The following is a 23,301-nucleotide window of genomic DNA, read 5'->3' as shown; positions in this document are numbered from 1 at the left end:
ATATCGTTTTGACAGTAGATTTTGTACAATGCCCTGACAATGCTATGACGTCATGAACTTGTTGACGTCACAATGTTATGACATCGCTGCACTGCAAATCTAATGGCAGTACTGTGTTCAGAGATGTACATTTTTCATTGAAAACTAATGAAGAGTGATTTTTGATGATAAATAGAATCTCACCCTCGTGTCTTTTGATATCAAATATATCAACACTCGTTGATAAAAGTAAAAATATCCTCGGCAAGCCTCGGATATTTGTTACTTTATCAACTCGTGGCGATATATTTGATATCAAAAGACACTCGGGTGAGATTCTCTATTTATCACCTGATCATGGAACACAACTATGTACAGGGACTGTTGCTCCACAGACATCCAGGCGACCTGTGTCCACAGAAACATCACCAACCCACATATGGCTGTAGGGAGCACCTGGTAGTGTTCTTCACAGTTGTGTAAACATAGAAAACTCTATCATGTCTGTCCTGAAACAACATGGCCAAATGTAGAGATAGCATCAGGTAATGTGAAACACTGGACCTTATCACCCACACTGCATATCCTGACCATGTTGTACACCAGTTTTTGTCACCGTCCGTTAGACCATGTGGTTAATAATACTCATGCAGTAGGTATACATACACTGTTTCAACAGTGGTGTAAACCTTGTTTGTTTTCAGTAACCTGATACATTCTGTGTCTAGTTCCATATCAACAAGAATTTCTGGAGGGTAGGAGGCTCTCACTAATTACTGGATGACACCTTTACTGCTGCCGAGAGATCCTAAAAGATAGACTTTTCTAGCGTTTGGCCTATGATTTGACTAAAACATTTTCTAGCATTTGACTAAATGGTTATTTGAATTCTTCACTTGCTTCTTTGCTTAATACACCATATAGCTGGAATATTGCTGAGGGCGGTGTATGTAATAATAATAATAATAATAATGTAAGTATCCCTCACTCAATCTTTGCATAATATATGACTCTGCGACAGTCCAGAGAAATAAAGTGTTCTTGTAGCAGATTTCATGCAATTAATTGGTGGTATCTTAAACATCTATGAAGATGATGTCAGTGTCATATGTAAATATTTGGAAGATTAACCATAAAGCTATAAAGAAAGGATGTAATTGATTGTTCCATTAGAAGTTCTCGCCGACAATGTGTTGTTAGAAATAGTGTTAGTGGAAAATGTTAAATGCCTCGTCACAGAAAGACATCTTGTGAAATGTACTTTGAATGTTACATGTCAACCTACTGAGTGAGTTCTGTGTTAAGATTGTGAACTATGACGTCCATAGGGAGGGTCTAAGGAACTGATTGTAAGTGAGCGAGTATGGTTTCCAGAGCAACATCGCAATATTCCAGCAATATCACAGCGGGGGACACCAGAAATGGGCTTCACACATTGTACCCATGTGGGGAATCGAACCCGGTTCTTCGGTTCTACGCTTTAACCACTAGGCTACCCCACCGCTCCAGTACTGATCGTACAGAACAACAGACAAAATACACTGGACACACGAAGGCTTATCAACAGTTTCAGACAAGCAATCAAGACAAACATCATCTTGGAGTTTGAGATTTTTTTAATCATACAAAACATACGAAAATATACACCCGAAAAATCTCAAAATGTCATTAAAATATTCAGAGAACAGTTTATGACCAACATAAAAATTGCATCTGCAGCATTTATGTTTCTTATTCACATATTATTTGTGTCTTAGAGTTTGTTTCCTGCATGACTTAGAATCAGTCTCAGCAATTAGTAATTAAAGCAACTCTTCCCCCAAAATACAAAGTTATAAAATTCTCTGGTCAGCATAGATGAGTGAGCAGATTTTATTGGGCTGCATTCATATCACAACAGATAGGATTTCCATGACAACATGTCATATTTGGGATTGCACTTTCTCAGTAAAGTACACATTCTACTACCTTTTGTACCGTACCATGGTAAGAGCATACCGTTTCACCCCTAATCCTGTTTCTTTAAAAAAACAGCCAACATTGATAGTTAAAAGCAAACTGGTGGTCACGATAGCATTTTGCATACATACTCCCATACACACACAAGTAGGAGGAACTTTAAGAGCACACTAGCGGTGAAGTAGTATACCACGGTATTAGTACTAGTAGAACTCCGTTTTTTTCCCTTTGGTTCGGTATACCATAATGCCTTCGGTTTTCATACTGTCATTTTTATTTTACCTTTTAAAACCTTTTCTAAAATGTCTAGAAATCGAATCATTTAGTCAAAATCTATGCATCTTTGCTAGACGGCTCTTGTTGTCAATTTTCTGCATTATGATCATATCTCATATACCGAACCAAACCGAAGGCCTTGTACCACAATACATATCGTACCGCGGTAAGAGCGTACCGTTTCACCCCAAGAGCACACCATTCTTTACAAATGACTATAGTTCATCTGTCAGGTGATGGTGCATCTTCTCACAGTCCTCCAACTGAGTGATGTTTAACTTGTTCTGACGTGTAAATCTCATTGAAAATGGTTTTATGTACAAATTACTTTTTTCAAAACAACAGCTAAATACAATATAGTAATATTAGTATCATACAATATAAACGAATGAAATTCTCCCTGATGTAAAGACAATGACTGACAACGTCCTATCAGCTGTTTACCCCAGTGCATAAGTCAACACTTAAATAGGCCTTCCATGGCAACACCCACAATGTGATTATGCTGACAGATTAATTATTCTCCATTTGTCACACTTCAGCAAAGGAGAGATCAGAGAGGGTGTTCAAGCAACATCATACATTGGTCACAACAGACTTGACCAGACATACAAACAACCCATAGACTGCTCTGTTGCTACAACAAGCTACAACACAAACTACCCACCAGGGGAGGGAGCCCCATACAACAAAACAACCTTAGTGATACAACCCTTGCAAGTCTGCATTAAGGTATGGGAGCTGGGAATCACATTTGCGCTAAAATTCCTTTGTGAAATGGCACCCAGAGTGAGTGAGTTTAAGTCTTATGCCGCTTTTAGCAATAGTCCAGCAATATCATGGCAAGGGACACCAGATATGGGCTTCACACACTGTACCCCTGTAGGGAATCGAACCCGGCTCTTCAGTGTGACGAGCTAACGCTTTAACCATTAGGATACCCAACCACTCCAATGGCACCTTCAGAACCACTGGATCCTCCATAAAATGGCATCTAATGACAAGCATGAGATACAGGGCCAACTTACACAAAGTGATCTTAGCGCTATGACCATCTTAAGTCCACATCCAAAATGGGAGTTGGAATCACTGTAGTTCTAAGATCGCTTTGTTCAAGGGGCCTCTAGGGACCATTTCTGCCCCAGAATTTCCATGTCATGTTATTTTTCAAATGATGAAATGTTCAATGACACTGCTTCTGGAGAAGCCAACAGACAACCACTCATTGTACGCCATCCAACCAGCCTCATTAAGCAGCCTTAATGTTGCACACTATCAAACAATCCATGCAATAATCATCATCAACTTCAGTTATAGACAAAAAGCTTACAACTCACAAGAATGAACAAAATATTACCCTTATAGTGCAAATAATAAATTGAAAAACTGAAATTAATTAGGAGATAAACATACTGTGTTGGAAAATCAGAGGTATATAACAAAATTATAATAGTTCTAAAATTTATTTAAAACCAAATGCGTAGCGTGAGGTTTTAAATAAAAAAATTAGAGCTATTATATTTTTGTTATATACCTCTGATTCTCCAACACAGTACGTTTATCTCCATTTTACCATTAGTAAGATTTAAAAAAATACATACTAGTACTGTGTTGGAAAATCAGAGGTATATAACATGATTATGTACCTCTGAATGACTGTGATTTACCGATCACAATCCAGTATTTACTGAAGTCATGGTAGAACATGTAATATTTCACTGTTAACATGGTTACAATAACCAGGAAACCAGGACCCCCAAATAAAAACTGACACAAATTTTGCAAGTCAAGCAATCCTTCACCGTGACCTTTTCACATTCAGCCAGAGAAAGTTACGATACATACAGGCAAGTTGGTGTGCAATATACCTCAGTAACCCAACAGATGTGGACATGCATAAACTTCACATGAATAATAACCTCCGATCTCACTGTTCTGGGATTGGAACTATCATGAATTGACAGAACATATCTTCTTTTTCCCAGCCCTGGGATGAATAATGCAGAAAAACATATAAAACCATCACAAAATATTACAGTTGTCACCTTAATTAGTAGTTTCAAGGAGGCCAGTGTTCCATGTCTCGTGGAACAAGCTGACAACACTAACCTTTGTGTTATCATGTTCCAGCAGAAATACTGATGCATTTCTTAATGAAAAGATTAAGGTAGAAAACATTGTCACTAACCATTGAAAAACTTGACTGATCTCCATTTTGTTAGTCCAGAATTAATGGAACAGTTCTGACATGCTTTCTCTTTTGTCTCACTGGTAGTGGATAATCAAGAACATTATCTCTATGTACTGAACTAACACGAGACCACAGGCATTATCACAAATAATTTGTGCCTGCCTATCAAGTTATTACCCAATTGCTCACATTTGGACATTTATGCTTTAGACATGTCTTTCCTGCAAAACTCAAACTTTTCACAACAGATTTACCATGTTTGCTTTCCATTGTATTGCATTAATTTGCCTATGACTATGAGAATGAACAAATGCTCAATGATTGAAATTGTGTGTGTCACTAGCATAGGATACCAAACTAGGGCTGGCTAAAAAGATCGATAATCAGAAAAATCATCGATGGGATTCATCATTAATGATTATCGATATGAAAATTGTGTAATCGATATCGTACATAAACTATTGTGATGAAATAATGAAAACATTTAGTTCTTTATTCATGATCTGCTCTTAAAGTATGTTCAGGATGGTGTTTTGCTCATAACCCAAGACTCAATATGTCACCACTTAGTCATTTTTGGTCAAAGTTACTTCTCCGATATTTATCGATAATCAACTGATGCTCATTTAACGATAATCGATCTCTATGATCGATATCGATAGCCAGCCCTAAACCCAAACTTTTAGGTTGCAAAGTTGATGAGAAAGAAGATCCCGGGATAAATTAACTGAAACGCAATTAAACCAAATGACCTGTCATGCACAGACATTGTCACAATCTGTGAACTGAGAGCCAGAGTTAGAGTGAGTGAGTGAGTGAGTGAATGATTGAGTTGAGTTTTATGCCGCTTTTAGCAATATTTCAACAATATCATGGCGGGTACACCAGAAATGGGCTTCACACATTGTACCCATGTGGGGTCGAACCCGGGTCTTCAGTGTGACAAGTGAACACTTTAACCATTAGGCCACCCCACAGTTAGAGCTGATTACTGGTTGGGCTATATACATGGTATAACTGGGCCTGGTAAACTCAGGTCCTGCCTAGTAGTATCCCTCACAAAATATATCAAGAGGCTGCACATAGCATGCAGTGGGACTGTGCAGTATTACTGATATACTGCAAAATGCTTTTCTAATAATAAGTATAACAATATATTTCTGAGAACTGGTATATTTGGTAAATTTGTTTTGCACGTTTGTGACTCTCTCTATGGCTTAAGTTAAAAAACTACACATACCTTTATATACAACTGATGTTTCCATTCATAATTCATTGACAAAACACCATACCTTACATGCAATAAATTGTATAAAAAGGAAATAGAATCCCAAACCATCCGACTTATTTCTAGATTGAAGTTATCAGGGTGCCGTTCCACTAACCGATCTTAGCCCTACGCCAATCGTAAACCCCTAAAATCCCAATCAAAGTGTGACGTTAAGATCGGCATACCATCCCACTAACCAATCTTATCCCAGTCCATCGTAAAGTTAAGATCCAAAGTCTAAGTTGCACATGACCAACTTAGGATCGCTAAAATCAATCGTAGAGAAACCAGGATGGTGGCTTTCATATTCTATGTGAAGAAGAAAAGTGACCATTTCACCGTGAGCGTCCCCTAAAACCCCCCATGAAATGAATTTGTTTATTTCTGTGATGGAAACAAACACAGCACTGAGCCTTACAAATGTGAGGCCAGTCTGACCACTGTCGTCATGGGAACACAGCCCAGGGAGTCCATGAAATACATTTGTACAACAATATTGCAACGTCATGGTTAAGAATAGGGACCCTTCATGAAGTGAACATTGTTCTGAAACAAAAAAATACAAATATGTTTGATTATGTGTGCTTATTTGGTGGGGGATTCCAAAGGCATAGGCGGATCCAGAGGGGTGGGGGTTGTACAGGGTGCACATCCCCCCTTTTCTGCTGAAAGTTTGTTAAATGACCATTGAAACTCAGGTGAAAATGAAGTGTGCACCCCTCCTTTTCTCAATAGTGTGCATTCCCCCTTTCTCAGAAAGCTGTATCCGCCCCTGAAATGCAGGCCGCATGTTTTTCAAGACCACTTACAGATTCTAGATTCGAAAGAGTCTCGATCTAAGCTTAGGACTAGCTACGATCGGCCTAAGATCGGTTAGTGGAACAGGTGTAACGATTAGCCAAGACGACTGTAAAATTGGCGTAGCTTGCTAAGATTGATCTTAGTTAAGATCGGTTATTGGAACGGCACCCTGAACCATAACATTTATTTTTAATGCCTTAGTATGTAGACTACAGGATCTGTGCATACAATCTCAATGCCAAACACTTTAGCTCCCAATATAGACCGCAATATGTATTGCAATATGTGTACCTGAATTGCAGTTTATTGCAATACAATATATTTGCCAATACACCGCCCTACCAGGCAGTCTCATGATGTTAATGACTGAGAATCAATGCCAAGGTTTTGGGAAAACAGCATTCACACAATAATCCACACTGTGCTAAGAGTTATTCACTCGATTGTCTCCTCCTCGTCCACTGTGATGGTCAGCATATCCTCTTCTCCCTCCCCAACACTGACCACAGACTTGCTGCCGCCCTGATGGCTGCCTGTGTCAAGGTGGTCTCTCTCCCCGGAGGTGTCAGGAGTTATCTCCCCTTCTGACACACTGCCGTCATCACTATCTTTGTGGAAACCGTTACTATGGTCAGGGTCCATCTGCATACTGACACCATTGCCATGGTGATCGTGGTTATTGTTGGACGTCTCACCATTCATCCTTGCTAAAAGGTTTGTCTCCTGCATTTGCTTCTGTTGGCGTATCCGTCTCTTCCTCTCTTTCTTTTCAGCACTGAAATATGTAGAAAATGAAATATATAGGTCAAATTAGGTTGTTGTTTTTGTCAATTTGTTGTTTAACACCACACTTGGCAATATTCCAGCTATAAATAATTGTGTCTGAACCAGACAAACCTGTGACTGACATCATAAGCATTGATCCAAGTAATTGGGCGTGAGTGAGTTAATATTTAACGTCATGTCGGCAATATTTCAGCCTTACTGTGACTAGGACAAACTACACATTACACCTGAAAACGCAATTGGGATTTGATATGCATTAAACAAGTCAACGAATATGACTATCTGATCCCACTAGTCAGCCCTTACAGTACAATCATGGGTGTGCTGAGAACCAAATCTAACCCGGATATTTGCAGGTCTCTAAAGCAAAGGAGTTGATGAGAGTCAAGTAGCGCTGGAGCGACTGATTGAATAATCGGGTCAATCTATCAATCCTGCTTGCACCAGAGATTATTGATGGGCTATAGAGACTAATCAATATTCACAATAATCAAACAGCAAAGTAAACTTTAGAAAGTATGTTTCTTAGTTTTACGTTTGTTAAATCAAGACATGAACAACTGGTGCACTTTCTGCCTCGTAGATCTGTAATACTCGCCTGTGTGTCTCAACAGGAAGTATAGTTGATCATCTTATTCGTGGATGACTTAGTTGACACGTCATCATATCCTAACTGCGTAGATCAATGCTCATGTTGTAGATCACTGGATTGTCTGGTCCAGACTTGATTATTTACAGGCCGCCGCCATATAGCTGGAATATTGCTGAGTGTGGCATTAAACGACCGACCAACCAACCGACCAACTTGACCGTGGTGTTAATCGGTGCCTGTTCTGTTTGTACAAGCTACGATAGTGTCCAGTTATTGCCCACATGAGTTTTGTCTTGAGGTTACAATTACAATCGAGTATTTATTAATTACTGAGCTCTGATTATGGATTTGAATATTGTGAGTGATACCCAGCACTAGAGTCAAGTGCACCCCATGTATGAGATACATAAAACACAAGCTTCGGACCAGACAATCCTGTGACTGACATCATGAGCATCGGCCAATGCAACTGGGACATGATGACATCAAACAAGCCAGTGAACATGACTACCAAGTTCTGCTACTTGCCACTAATGACAAGCATGGGCTGCTGAAGACCAATTGTAACAGACCTAGCATTCTTTGCATGTAATGTATCGTCAACATTACACAACACCCATGCTTCAAACATTACATTTTCATTAAAACCAGGGTTTTGAACCTACTTTTCGTGTTTACTGTACTGTATTTTAATCTGTAAATCATTACATACACGATGAACCTCAAGATAAAGTCTAGATATCCTTAAGAACTATTCACTATGTGGACATGATGTAAACCAGGCCTGATCTCATGTATTTATTAATGAAATTGATGGCACTCCATGACAGATTTACTCACTTCTTTCTCCTTATATGTTCCATGTACATCTTGTCATTTTCCTCAAAGATGTAGTCTACGTCAGCCTTTGTAACGTCAGAGTCTGACTTGAGCAACTGCAGAAATACCCCACCGGCACTACGGCGCCGACTACCATCCTGCAACACAAACACGACACAATGCCCATTTTGTGAGACAAAGACAAATTTTTGTCGGAGTAAGTGAGTATGGTTTTATGCTGTATTAAAACCCTTTGCTGGTTCCACCGTCTCACAGTAGCCAATCAGATAAGCTGTTACAACCGAGCCTTGCCAGGGTCAACAAAGATGGTGACCGCAGCCGCGAAGGTTTGCTCGCTGTGCAACTCAGATTTACTGAAAAATACATGCGGTACAGACAACTTGACAGGTCTGAAACCTTCAAAAATATATGCAAGAACTCCTTCTACCTCTTTCAAAGTACCTCTGCAACAGTCTTGTTGCCAAGTTTAATTGGTTAAATAAAAGAATTAGAAGTTATCAGTCAGAGACGTAACGTGTACGGCGTACGCGAGACGGCCTATCGTCAAGTGTACGCGAGACGGGTGCGCTCCACGATACTAACTGAAGTGCTTGACCCCAATTAATTCAATCACCGTGGAACCAACTCGATTGGGTGCAAACACGGCACGGAGTGATTAAAGCGTCCCGTAAAATCACCAAGCGTGGTGTTTACTTGACAGTCGTGAATAAACAGGTTTCTCGGGAAGAAACACCACGCCCAGGGTCGGTTGTTTACATATGCAAATTACGTAAAAATAATTAATCGCATTTGAAAAAGTGAAAAATTTGAAAAAATTTATGATTATGATAGAAGCCTTGTTATTGGTACACTCAACTTCCCAGTGTAGACACCTGATTGGATAAAAAGCCAGCAAATGGAGGAAATAAAATTATCGGTCCGAGCCGTAGATGCATCCAGGGTACTAGTGGAGATTTATTGGAACGTATACCCTGGAGATTATCGAGGATGCTGGTGGTTTGTACGTAACCCCAATCTCTAAATGAGTTTAATCACCTTCACTAGCATGCCTCCACTGTCCTCCACATCTTCTGTCTGGCGGAGGAGCTGGATGCCCTTCTTCTGACCGAGTCGCTTCACAATCCGCGCTGGAAGATAACATAAGGCATTATAAGTAAACAATTATACAAGAACAATAGTTGGTTATTCAGGCACCAACGTCCCAACAGTATGATCGTAAACTCCTGTACTCAACCAGGCCATCCAAACCAGCGGTTGATGACATGAGGTGAGGTGAAATGGGGTTTAATGCTGCACTTAAGAATATTTCGCTCATATGACGACGTGCATGCGTGTGTATATGTAGCTGTTTGTACTAGATCAGACTTAAGCTGGTTTTATAATGCTAGCTCATTGGGATACCATGCCGCAGTAAAGCATGAATACCCCACTCAGACATAATATGCTGACTCCGAGCTGACCAGTCCTTGATGTACCCATTAATGCCAAACGCCAGGCAGGGACCAACAAGTACTACATTTTAACATCTTTTGGTATGACATGATTGGGGATTGAACCTGTGACCTTCTGCTTTCTGGGTGGACGCTCTAACCACTACACCACGGAGGCCGTCGTTGATGAAATGAGCAATCATCCATGCAACTGGGGCATAATGACCAACAGCCTTGTTGCATGTTGTAAATACTGAACAAACTTTATGAACAACAACTTCTTGTATTACGTGAGTGTGGTGTTTCGATACAGGTTGTCAACAGAATGATTCCTGCTTGACACCAGTACAAGAATCTGTATCGAAAAGTTGCACTCAGGAAATAAAAGAAGTTGTCATCCATAAAGTTAGGTCAATATTGTTCATCCCAACTTCTAAAATGCCACTCAAAGAAGCATGCTGTAAATGTAACAAGCTGATGTTCAGTAGTCGCACCTTCCATGAACTGAACAAAACCTCAGCCATGACTGACCTTGTTTGCCTTCCAATCAGCACAGGGGATCAGCTGCATAGGTGGTGAGTAATTTAGGTCTTACGCTGCTCTAGCATGTGAATATATGCTATTTCGGCACTACCACAGTGGAACACAAGACATAAGCTTCACACATTGTACCCATGTGGGGAATTGAACCCATGCCTTTGGCATTATGAGTGAGCACTTAAACTACAAGGCTACTCCACTAAGAACCAGGACTCGGACATTAATTATATCGATTGAAAGGGGTTATCTATCATGCACATAAACCATTAAGTAGAAGAATGGTTTTCAAAGGGTATAAACAGAATTCTCTCATTTAACAATATGATATTTCCACAAATTTCATTACCACAAATTTGCTTACATTAATTCTTAATAATTACAAAGGATATCTTTGGTAGAACCATGTCCCTCTGCCAGTGCCTTTCAATCATAAGCATAAGCAAAACTGAGATACCAGAACCAATAATTCTAATATTTAAATTTATCAAATGAAAATGAAGACTCAAAACACCTACTTATGAGATCAACTTTTGGTTCATCAAGAACCTCTACAATAGCGTCAACAACTACAGGTACAGGGTCATCCTCTGACAGAACGACATTCGGCCGAGGTCTTGGCTCTTGATAGTTTGTCTTGTATTTCCCTGAGTTTGCACCAAGGCGGTCCTTCACCGACCCCTTGGATTTGTGTCTATGTTCACGCATCAACTTCGCCCCTACCCTATCAAGGTCAGACCGTTCACCAATTCTATCTTTCACTGGACGTTTTCGCTTCCTCTTCTTTCTCTCTTTGTTTTTGGCCTCTGTATCAGGCTCCAAATCTACGACCCCACCAAACAGTTCATCATCTGACCTATCCATTTCATCTTCCTCCGCTTGGGGAAAAGGTCTTACATCTTCCCGAGCTTTTTTGTAGTTATAACTCTCTACACTACGGTCCTGAGTGTCAAGGTCATCTTCAGAATCTTCTTTGTCGACACCAAAACTGACCATGTTCTGTGTGAGAGACTGCTCCTGCAGCACAGAACCCCAGATGTTGTTTGTCTTCTTCTTGGGGGGCGACTGAAGAACCGGCGACGCTCTGTGTCTGTCCCGCAAGGGATTGATGAACTGGGGGGACTGACTTCTGGATGTTGCATCAATCCCCTCCATTTTGAGCCTATTGAGGTATTTGGTTCGCTTGCAGTTCCACAAAGGGGAGTCTTCATCACTGGTGTCAATTGAGTCATCAGAGCTGTTACCGTTCCTTGTGGAACTACGGTGTCCAAAGGAATCTGCTGGTGTTGGTGAATCTCTGTGCCGTGAGAAGCTGAAGCCCTGTGGTTTGGTTTGGTTGAGATTTGATGGCACTGATGAGGATTGACCAAAACTGTACACTCGCTGAAACACATAAAATCAAAATCATCAAGTCAGAATGTCATCATATTGGATGTCCACAGAGGAAATTATTATCATGAACATCAAGATTAAGCCTTCAGTTCTTCATAATTTGGTTGACAGAATACTGACTCCTGAATAAGAAATGGATAATGTGCACATGATTTATTCATAAAATGATGTATTGCAAACACCACCTAAATACGAAAAATATGTGGCACAGTTTTGGATTGTTCATTAACATGCTGAAAAGCACTATCACTCTATTCCAGGGCTCCAGATAAGGGCCGTATCGGCGTATGTACAGATAAAAATATGCACGATACGGTAGGAAATAATTTGGAAAAACGAAGCAGATACGTAATTTAGGCGACAATGGTCCTAGAATCATTTACAGACGCATTTATCTGAAAAGTATTGTTTTATTGTTTATTGACCTGTTTACACAAGACCTGCTATTCTCAGTATGAGGAAATGAAGCAATACAAATTCTGTATTTCAAAACGCGTACTTATAAAGTTAAAACAGAAGTTTCAAAAGTCATATACACATAGCATCTATCTCATTCAAATTGGATCACTGTCACAGTTAAACAAATACCTGAAGATACACCACTTCTGAGACATGTCAGAATAACCTTTCATCCAACCATGCTTACCAGATTTGGAAAGTTACTGTTTTCTAACATCGTCAACTTGGAGATGTCTACTAACAACAACTCTCACTGGATAATAAGCTTGGTGTCAACCAATCATGTTTCGCCTTATTTCAGTGTCTCAAAACTGCTCAAGTTGGAGTCAAAATTACGTTCTGTTTGTGTGGAAATAATTTAAATAGGTATATTCAAATATCGAATCGAAATATAATGATAATGGTTATTGTCAGATTCGAAAACTAAGGTGTCAGATTTGATTATTTGCTGACAATGAGGATATAGGCAATCTGACTGACTGAGCTCAACACCCCTTCCAGTCTCAGATACAGCATTATTTTAACACATTGACAATGAGGATATTGGCAACAGACTTTAAACTAGTATCCAGACTGAGATCAATAATATTAATGGCATATGAAAATGGCATGAAAATGTTGCAAATTGTAAATGTCAACACTTTACTCTGACATGCTTTATTGTGGAGAATAAGATTTACTGTTCATAAACACCCAAAGGGGAAGGGTGTCAAAAACATGCACACAAATAGTTACACTGGAAAGGTATATAAGCTATCGATATAAACTGTAACTGAAATATCTCTATATTAAGGCCTAGAGAGCAGATGCATATTTTCGTTGTTCAAATATTATGGTAATGTGTAGACGATATAACAATAAATGTAGTTCAGAGCAAACAGCAAAGAACACAACGGAGAGTGACTTGAGGTAATTAATTTATAGCTACCATTCTTTATCAATACTGATGCAAACTTTGAGCAAACAGAAGTCCCTAAGATGCTGTAAAGATCAAATGAATATTCATCCCTGGTCTAATGGAAGTTTAGAAGCATTGGTTTTCAACATGATCAAGACATGCAGAGTGGATGATAAGGTCGGGAGTCCTGGCTAGCAAACAGTTATTGCCACGTAACAGTTATCGCCAATACATCAGTATCACATGTGCGCAGTTCCAGTCAGCTACAATTCCGGTATTTTTCCCCCACCGTATTTGACAACAATAAAGAACATCAAAAGAAAATTCTTCACGGTAAGTAACATTAGAGAAAACTTAAAGATAAAGTAATGAACCCAACAGGGATTTACCTTGAGTCCTGTATTTGAGGGTCCCTGGGACTCATACTCTTAATTTTCAGGGGTCCTGGACAACAAAATGGGGGTCCCAGACACTTCAATATTATTATTAATACATGTACTGATATTGTATTGTGTATCATGATCATCATATTGTTACAGCAATTAAATTGCAAATAATACCATAACCCAGCTAGTAACAGACTCAGTGATAACTTATTGTCACTTGATTGGAATTTTTACAAAAACTATTTTGACTTTTTCAGAGTCCCTCTGGACGCTCTAATAAATTTTGTTGCGTCCATTGTCAATTTTTATGCATATAGGATGAAGGAATTCGTGTCCTGTAAATCCCTGACCCTATAACAAAATTTTAACTTAGATGGGGGCATGTCCCACGACCTTATAATAGCAAATTCAAGTTCAAAAGTCATTAATTGTTTCATTCCTTATCAATCTCAAATAAACACTCAAATAGTCACACAATCAATTTTTCGTGGTTACTGAATGATATTAATATAAATATATATATTATTTCACGAATGGCATGAGAAATTCTAAATGGTGATAACTGTTACAATTAGTTGAGAAAACAGCTATTAATACTGCCATGATTCCTTTCCGCCACGTTATATAAAAACATGATCAGCGGCAGTGAACGGGCTGGACACATGGGTGAATAGCTAATTAAGTAGCATGATCAATTTGTTTCATTAATTTAACAAACAGAGGAGTAATTTTGTAAATACCGCTAAATATGGCGATAACTGTTCGGTAGCCTGTACCATGATATTACAGGGATAGAAATACTTTTTTTTCTAAGTGTGCCTTAGGGCACCAGACAAATATTATAGGTGTGCCTTTCAGAAATTGAGTATGCCCACATGTTTTAGAATAAATGACAATGATGATGATCATTTGAAATTTATTGTTAAATAAAGAAATGGGTTAATGAGCATTCCAAGTATGTATGGTATTATTCAATTTGGAAAAAATAATTGTTTTGGGAATTAAATGACTAAATGTGAGTTATGTCTCTGAAAAATCAGGCGTGTCAAAAGGGCACCGAGAACATTTTTAGCCATGCCATTTCAATATTTACCTTGCCATGGCACACTAATATATGGGGTATTTCGAACCCTGTATTACCTGGGCCCACTTGCACAGAACAATCTTAGTTACAATCAATCTTAGGCCCCTACAATCAACGTAACAATCAACACACAATTGCCCTAATCCACTTGCACAAAGCTGATCTTAGAGCGATTGTAAGACGGCATGGATTTAAGATCGCGATCTTAGCTAAGATCGAAGTCTTCAACGGTGGAGGTGGGAATGTCTTGAACTCAACTCCTGTCTACAGTTGACTGCAAATGTGCATAGCATGCAGCGCAAGTAAAGAGTGGAACTGGTTACTGCATACAACACATACCTCCCTCAATGACACCTTGCAGAATTTTCATGAAAAAAAATCCCACAAAACTTTGAAGGAAACGATTAAGTGAAGATAACACACATTTTTCTACATTCTAAATGTCTTGATTTATGAACAAAAAATGTGACATTGCAAATCCAGAAATACCTACCCATGATTTTTGAAAAAATTGAAATACGAAAAAATACAGTAATAAATTTGTTTCTAAATTTAGTGACTTAATAATTATATAAATTAAAACATAAAATATAAACAAAATTTCCTTATGATATAGCACCTAAATGTGTGGTTTGCCAGTGGTTGCCAATGAGACATTGTTTAATACGCATCTGTATGGGGGATTTGGTGTAAAACCCCAAATATATCCCACAAGTATTAATTTTGTAAAGATATGAAAAGGTGACATGACAACGGGAGTGTTGTGGAAAATGCAAGACAGGGAAATATGAATAATAAATATTTCATTCATGTAGTATGTGTTGTTAAATACTTATTCAAAGTATGTTAATTATTTAACCCTGTTTCATTGATAATTATTTTTTGTTATTGTGAAATTCCTTTTTACACAAATTTCAAATGCGTTAGCAAGTGTATTTTCCTGTTTGATGAATACTTGTATTATATCTAAAATGCACATATCAAAAACCCACGTCTCTCGTCAGACTCAATTTTATATTTAAGAATGAGAAAGAAACTTGATTTTGCACGTTATTTAATTGTAGATTATCTTAATTATAAACTAAGACAAATTCAAAGACACAAATGTGACCGGAAAAAAATATATGTGGAGATCTGCGATGTCACAACATTAAATGCATTGGACATGGCAGAGTCTACAGCAGCGCCATAACCTACCAAGGGAAACCACTCCCATCTTGCATAAACTCTAAGATTAGCTGCCCTTGAGTTATTGAAAAGGTCACGGCCACTGCTAATCGCATGCAGACACCTTTCGTTACTATCCTTTCCTTGATTATCAAAAAAGGTATGTTGTTTCACACTTCTTCCAACACTGAACCGGGTGGGAATAGTACTTTATGATATCGACTTGATATTATGTAATTCACTACCGCAAATAACAATGTATCCGACGTTAAATCAGTTGTGCATTCTCCATGTTGTTGAAGTGTCGAGAGGAACCATACAGTTTTATGCAGTATAAAAGCAATCTCCAAATGTAAAGCTGAATATTTGCATGTAACAGACACTAATTTGAACGCCATTTTGTCACAGACTACAATGATCGTAGCTCCTTACAATTGGTCCGGACCAATTGTAAGTTTCGATTGTAACTTACAATGATCTTAACCTACAATTGCTTTGTGCAAGTGAATGGCGATTGTAGCCGATGCCTAAGATCGCGATCTTAAGGATTTACAATAATTATAGTGCTAAGATCATTTTGTGCAAGTGGGCCCCTGATCTCTACATTTGGCCAAGGAGTATACAGAGAATACTACACGAGGTCTCATTACATATGAATGATACGAAACGAGTGTCCTTGCTGTGGTATCTGACTGAGCGAAAGCGAGGTCAGAAACCATAGGAAGGTCAATGAGTTTAGTTATAATAATTGTATGTTATGAGACCGAGTGTGGTATTTTATTTATTACCCACGTCTTACATGCATTGAATTGACAAAATAGCGTATTTTTGTTATTGTTATGGTGTCAAACCGAAACCGGTTTCATAAAGAGGTTGCGGAAGAGTTTTGTTCTGAAGTACACTTTTGCATGACGTCACACTGTATTGACGTCACAACGCCATTCTCGTCTGTCCCCTTGGTAACGGACGTCACGATGCATGTCAGTTGTCATCGCCTCTCGTACAGCCTCCTACAGTAAACTACTCCGTAGCACCCCGTTTCTTGGTTTGTAACTACTTCACTCGGCTCACATCACTGGTGGAAACATTGCGTTTATATTTTTCAACGGATATAATGTCTCAGTTCGACTCACAATTAAACAGCGACACGGCAACGTTCGCAATGTTTACATTCCCACAATGCATCTAAGTTGTAGAGTGAATTAATTCACGTGTTTGTTATGAATGAACAAGTAGTTCCGTCACAACATGACCTAATTGAGAGGTCATCGGTTATCCAATCAAATCGTTAGAATCTCAGGTCAAGTCGTTACAACACAGGTCAACGCGATACGGCACTCGTGTGACGTACGAGATTAGTATGCAACTACCCATACGTTGACCACATGGGTAATAAAGTCACATATCAACTTTATCTTTATGCATTACTTGGCAATATTCCGCCACATGAACAGCCTGTAATAACAGTAATAACAGCCTAAATATAACAATATTGACCAGACAAACCAGTAATTGCATTTATAAATATCTTAAATTTTTAGGTACAAGTCCACTCCAGACCACTGCTTCCATTTTTAGCATGTATACAGTAGCGACCTCAGTGCTTGGAAATACATGTATTTCTAATGCAAAATAATTGAAAATGTAAACGGGGGTTATAAATGGTGTATGATTCAAAAGTGGGTGTTAATTTAGATGTCATGTAAAATCATTCACTAAACATTTTACTTCTGATACTACCTAGAGCGTTGTTATCTCAATCACTTATTCAACTCTCAGATATGATATTAAAAGAAGAAAAAAAACAAGATAAACGTATATGGAACGTCACTCTAACATACTTGTAACTTTTTGCGAATAAATAATTAGTTCTTCAACAAACGGATGAGATTAACGTAATAATATGCCCTGGGTCAAAAGTTTGCGCTAATGCATTAGATACGAATGTAACATTGGTCTGTACAATTCTGCATTGTTTTCCTTGTCACGTGCATGTATGCGAACAACAGATGCATAAACGTAATGCAGTATTAACCAAATGAAACGTGAACACCATCACACTGGACGTAGACGATATCTTGTGTAAACCAAAAATAACAACTCACGTTATTGCCTGTGTTAGCAGGTGCAGACACTTCAGAGTCTGAATCGGCTATTTCACCTTCTTCTAAGTCCGCCATCGCACAACGATCTGTTTCCGGTCGGTTATCGGACCGTTTAGAGTTACTCCCCTTCCTACAATCGGATAACATCGACAGATCCCGTTAGCCATCGCTGACTTTGATATCGAACCACGAGTGTTGACTGTTGCTAAAAATTGTGACCAATGGATTGTTTGGTTCACACTTAATTATTGACGTGCCACAAGAGTGTAATCTTTGCCAGGACAAAAATGAGTACATTCTGTTCTCACTAGTTTGAAATTATGTCGCACTGGCACCTAATTGTCTTCAGCAGTGATATGAATTTAGAAATGTATACATGTATACCACAACAAATGAAACGATTTGGTCCCATTCGTTTGATGTTTGAAACTTAACACTGTAGAGAAGTAAAAACTATATTAAACCAGGGATACTCTACAACAGGGATAGGTCACTCGCTTGCTTTCTTTACCATTTGTAATAATTAACGTGTGCCTCGTCATGCTCCAACGCACACAGTGGCATGGTTCGTTCCCCGCGCAATTTCGGCTGCGTTTAACCATGGATACTCTACAACAGGGATAGGTCACTCGCTGGCTTTCTTTACCATTTGTACTAATTAGGGTGTGCCTCGTCATGCTCCAGCGCACACAGTCACTTGGTTCGTTCCCAGCGCAACTTCGGCTGCGTTTAACAGTACTTCAGCCAGTGTATTGTATCAGTCGGAATTTTACAATGAATGAATGAATGAATTAAGAGAAAGAATTATATGTGAATAAATGAAAGAAATAAAGAAAAAGAACAAAAGAAAGAAATACATTTGTGAATGAATGAAAGAATAAATGATACACCACGGCCATCCCTCCCCAAACATGTTAAAGAACGCAAAACTATCAGCTGTCCGTTTTTAAAATCTACTTTGAGACATTTTTACATTAGTAACTAATTCAGATATCTTATTGCATGTGTGGAATAGCATGGGCATTGACAGAATGTTAACTGACACTGTCACAGACCCCTCAAAAACAGAAAGTTTAGAACTATCACAAAGCGTTGTAAACACCTTTCCAGTTTTGCCACATACTAAGATCAACAAGAAAGAAAGAAGTTTTAGATCGAACTATAACACTCAAGCATCACAAGCATCAGTGGCGTATCAGAACAGATCGGCGATATGTCATACTTTTCACACAACTCAAATACACCCTCACAATTTTTTTAAAATTAAAAAACTATCACTATTACTTGCAAACACCTTTCACCTGATAGTATATTCCCCTCATAAAAATTAAAGGTGTAGGTGAAAGATGTTTTAGAACAATAACTAGAATACTCAAACAACACCCTGTAGTATTTCAATGGCATATCGGCGATATGTCATATTTTTCACACACCTCAAATACACCCTAACAATTTTTTAGTTATAAAACTATCACTATTATACTTGCAAACACTTTTCACCTGATGGTATATTCCCCTCATAAAAATTATTTGCTGTACAGTGTAGACAGTATGTTTTCAAATGTGAAAATCGGATAATTACTGGGAGTACTGAATTTCAAAAATAACATATTAATGATCACTGAAATCAGTTTTTCATGATATCACTTATGATAATCTGAAATGCTGCCGATGAACCTAGAATCGGTTTGGATGTTTTCGAAAATATACTCACCCGAACGTCTAAGTGCGCTTTCCGCCATATTGGATAGTGTTTACAAAATCACGCCTCGCAAAGGCCGGTATTGAGACGCCTATTACATCACGTATATTTCATAGTCAGCTGCGACAAATGCATCACTGAATTCCCCATACATTTTGAAATCAAATCACAGTTGGTATTTGTTACCAATACCAACTGTATACTGGGTGTGAAAACAAACGCTGTGCTCGGAAGACTGCGCTACTGTAATTTGAAATGTAAACAACAAAATATTCCGATTTATACTGCGTAGCAGCCGGCTATTCATTGCTTGCAATGGCTCAATACCTTTAGAATATGTATGGAAAGAGTATCATAGCAAGAAAGAGGAAATTAAAAATAGATACAATGCAATGATTTGATACTTCATAAGAAATTGTCAAAGTTTCCGTACAGCGTGACGCCATAACAGACGCAAAATCACGCAGAACGACAACGGTAATTATCAGCATTTCTGGCTTCTTCTCTTACTTACAAAGAAAACATATAACAATACACAGACAGTCAGAGTCACTCTGATTACTTACATTTCATATTTATGTACAAACGATCCCTGAATCAAGGGAAGAGTCCTCGCAATCGTCCTATCCTTCTGATTACACTTTCAGTACTATGATGTATATTTTGCGTATCATTCAGATATTATTTTTCATGAAACCAATTTAAGTACCTACATTTAGCCTTGTTCAATATCATTTCATACGTGGATATAGGGTATACGTTTTTATTCTTTGAAAGAAATTGACACATTTAGAGTATCACACCATATTTTAAACCAGATTTTAGATCAAGCGTAGCCATAACTGCAACATTGACTTTAGGTCCTATAGTGTGCAATATTCAATACATTGGGACTAATATTCCAGTTTCATATGAACAAGTTGATGGACAGCGATTTAATATAAACCTTGTAAGTAAAACTGATAATATTAATGGAAATGATTTATACAATTTTATCTTGTAATTTTCAATGAAATTTAGTGAGAGAATCCCAAATAATTCATTTATTGATATTTTTTTACGATAAGATAACCTGTACATTGAATTAAAAACATAACATTTGCATTGTTATTCAAACTGTATTTCTATTTTGAAATACTTTGGGAATAACAAGATAAGCGGGTGCCCGTTCGGTCTCGCTTTATGCGTTGCTATGCAACGAAGTACCTCTTATACAATGTACGACATCCGGGTTAGGTTTGGTCTTCAGCAACTCATGCTTGTCGCAAAAGGGGGCTAATGGGATCGGGTGGTCAGGCTCGCTGACTTGGTTGATGTCATTGCATCCCAAGTGCGTTGATTGATGCTCATGCTGTTGATCACTGGATTGTCTGGTCCAGACTAGATTTTTACAGACCACCGCCATATAGCTGGAATATTGCTAAGTGGGGCGTTAACAACAAACAAACCGATAAATCATTTGGCACCAAATGGTGTGAGTTTACATCTGATAATTATTGAGTCGCAAGGACATGAAGCACTCGTACAATTTCAAGCATTCTGCTCGTATTATGTCGAATCCGATTTAAATGAGATCTCAGTCCTCGCTACTTCAAAACAAAAATCTAAGGACGTCCCACAGGGGATTCGAATCACTGTTTAAACGAAAAAGGTGAAGAAATAAAGATTTTAGAAAATTCTACTGCTACACTCATTACATGAAATAATTTCGATTTTGTTCAAATTTGAGATATATGTTAATCATAAAATATGTTTACAATATATGATTGCAAAAGTCTAGATTTTTATTTTTAAATTTTTTGCCCAAACAGTGATTCGAGCCCCTGTGGGATGTTCTAATACAGGCAACGTAAGAACACACCTTTCATTCGACCAATCAGAGCATCGCTTACGAGATCGAGAAAGTAACAGTCGGAATACCTTATCTAATCATGCGGCCTTAAAATGTCTATGGTGATGAAGTCTGTTGTTTGCTGCTGCTGCTCACACGTTCTTCACATGGATTTTACTCAGTAAATACATGTAATATATATTTTACAATGATTGAGTTATGCTTGGTACTAAGACACGAAATTATCCATGTCGATAATGCGATCATCAAGTTCTGATGTCTTCACTTGTGACATTATTGTTATAGTACATACATCGCCATGGTAAATAGACTATAATACAGTTTGATTCGAAAGGGGAACGACGCCCTCAGGATGTCAATGATCTGGCTGTTTCGTTAGTCAAGAATCTAACACTTACAAGTTTGGCATAAATGAATACGAACAGGAACGTATTTCTACAGATTAACTTCGAGGTATACATAGTAAATGTATAGATAGATGAGCAACAAAAATAACCCCAAACAACTCCAAATAACAGAAAACCGACATAAAAACATAAGATAGTTTCGCCAATGGTGTGGAATGTGTTTTAACAATTAACCGCACTTTTCAAATTGTATCGTACAAGTGTATCATTTTGGTATTGTCAAGATACTATATCGTTAGACTCTATAGGTCGGTAAACTGAGTGGGATCCGTTGATACACAAAAACAAGAATGGGCGTCTTTAGTTGGAACACATTAATAATGATACATCGTCATAATAACAAAACAAGTTTGACACTGGAAGGTGACATTTTATGACGCGGCATTCGTCATGCTTAACTCCGACGTGTTTGGAACACACCATGTCTGGCAGAAGCTAACCATGACTCGTGCTTGTGTTGTGTTGGGACACTCATACACAACAAACGTGATACCATGGAGTGAGTGAGATTGACGCCGGTTTTAGCAATATTCTAGCAATATCACGGCGGCGGACACCAGAAATTGGCTTCATACATTGTACCCATGTGGGGACTCGAACGTGACGGCGTGACGAGCGAACGCTTTAACCACTAGGCTGCCCCGCCGCCCCGATACCTTGGACGTACGACAACCACTGTATCATGTTTTCGTGTATCACGTATCATCTCCACATTCACAACACTAGGCTACCCCACGGCCCCCAATTTGAGTTTACGGTCGTGCTACGGTCGTGGTTGATATGTGTGCGGGAGGCATATGGCATAGATGCATATGTCATGTGTAATGTACGCTGACTGACTGACTGAGTTTAGTTTTACGCCGCTTTTAGCAATATTCCAGCAATATCACGGCGGGGGACACCAGAAATGGGCTTAACACATTGTGCCCATGTGGGGAATCGAACCCGTGTCTTCGGCGTGACGAGCCAACGCTTTAACCACTAGGCTACACCACCGCCCCTTATGTACGCATTGTATCAGGCGGTGTAAGAGTGTGACATAAATACATTGATAATATTGACATTTTTTGTACCTTGAGTGGAGCGGTGTGGTAGCCTAGTGGTTAAAGCGTTCGCTCGTCACGCCGAAGAGCCGGGTTCGATTCCCTACATGATACAATGTGTGAAGCCCTTTTCTGGTGTCCCCCG

At 38.6% G+C, this 23,301-nt stretch overlaps 1 protein-coding gene across 1 annotated transcript; it reads right to left on the bottom strand.

Moving 5' to 3' along the window:
- Positions 1 to 1,577: 1,577 nt before the first annotated feature.
- LOC124263548 (phosphorylated adapter RNA export protein-like) lies at positions 1,578 to 18,250 on the bottom strand. Its single transcript, XM_046698210.1, has 5 exons — positions 18,153 to 18,250; positions 11,180 to 12,044; positions 9,730 to 9,821; positions 8,695 to 8,831; positions 1,578 to 7,251 (listed from the first exon to the last, which is right to left on the bottom strand). Exons 1-5 carry the CDS (start codon positions 18,225 to 18,227, stop codon positions 6,912 to 6,914), a joined length of 1,509 nt encoding a protein of 502 aa, XP_046554166.1. The 5' UTR covers positions 18,228 to 18,250; the 3' UTR covers positions 1,578 to 6,911.
- Between the last annotated feature and the right edge of the window lie 5,051 nt (positions 18,251 to 23,301).

Source organism: Haliotis rubra, unplaced genomic scaffold (assembly GCF_003918875.1).
Source record: "Haliotis rubra isolate DU_JTF1 unplaced genomic scaffold, ASM391887v1 Scf120, whole genome shotgun sequence".
In the NCBI taxonomy this organism is placed as follows: Eukaryota; Metazoa; Mollusca; class Gastropoda; order Lepetellida; family Haliotidae; genus Haliotis; species Haliotis rubra.
Note: the sequence above shows the minus strand (reverse complement) of the source record. Positions and strands in the feature narration are given on the sequence as shown.

Excerpts from the sequence above, each read along its gene's own strand:
- LOC124263548 (XM_046698210.1), bottom strand. The coding sequence starts at position 18,227 with ATGGCGGACTTAGAAGAAGGTGAAATAGCCGATTCAGACTCTGAAGTG. Across the intron at positions 12,045-18,152 it reads CTGCTAACACAGGCAATAAC|CGAGTGTACAGTTTTGGTCA; the intron begins GTGAGTTGTTAT and ends TATGTGTTTCAG. Across the intron at positions 9,822-11,179 it reads ACCAAAAGTTGATCTCATAA|CGCGGATTGTGAAGCGACTC; the intron begins GTAGGTGTTTTG and ends GTTATCTTCCAG.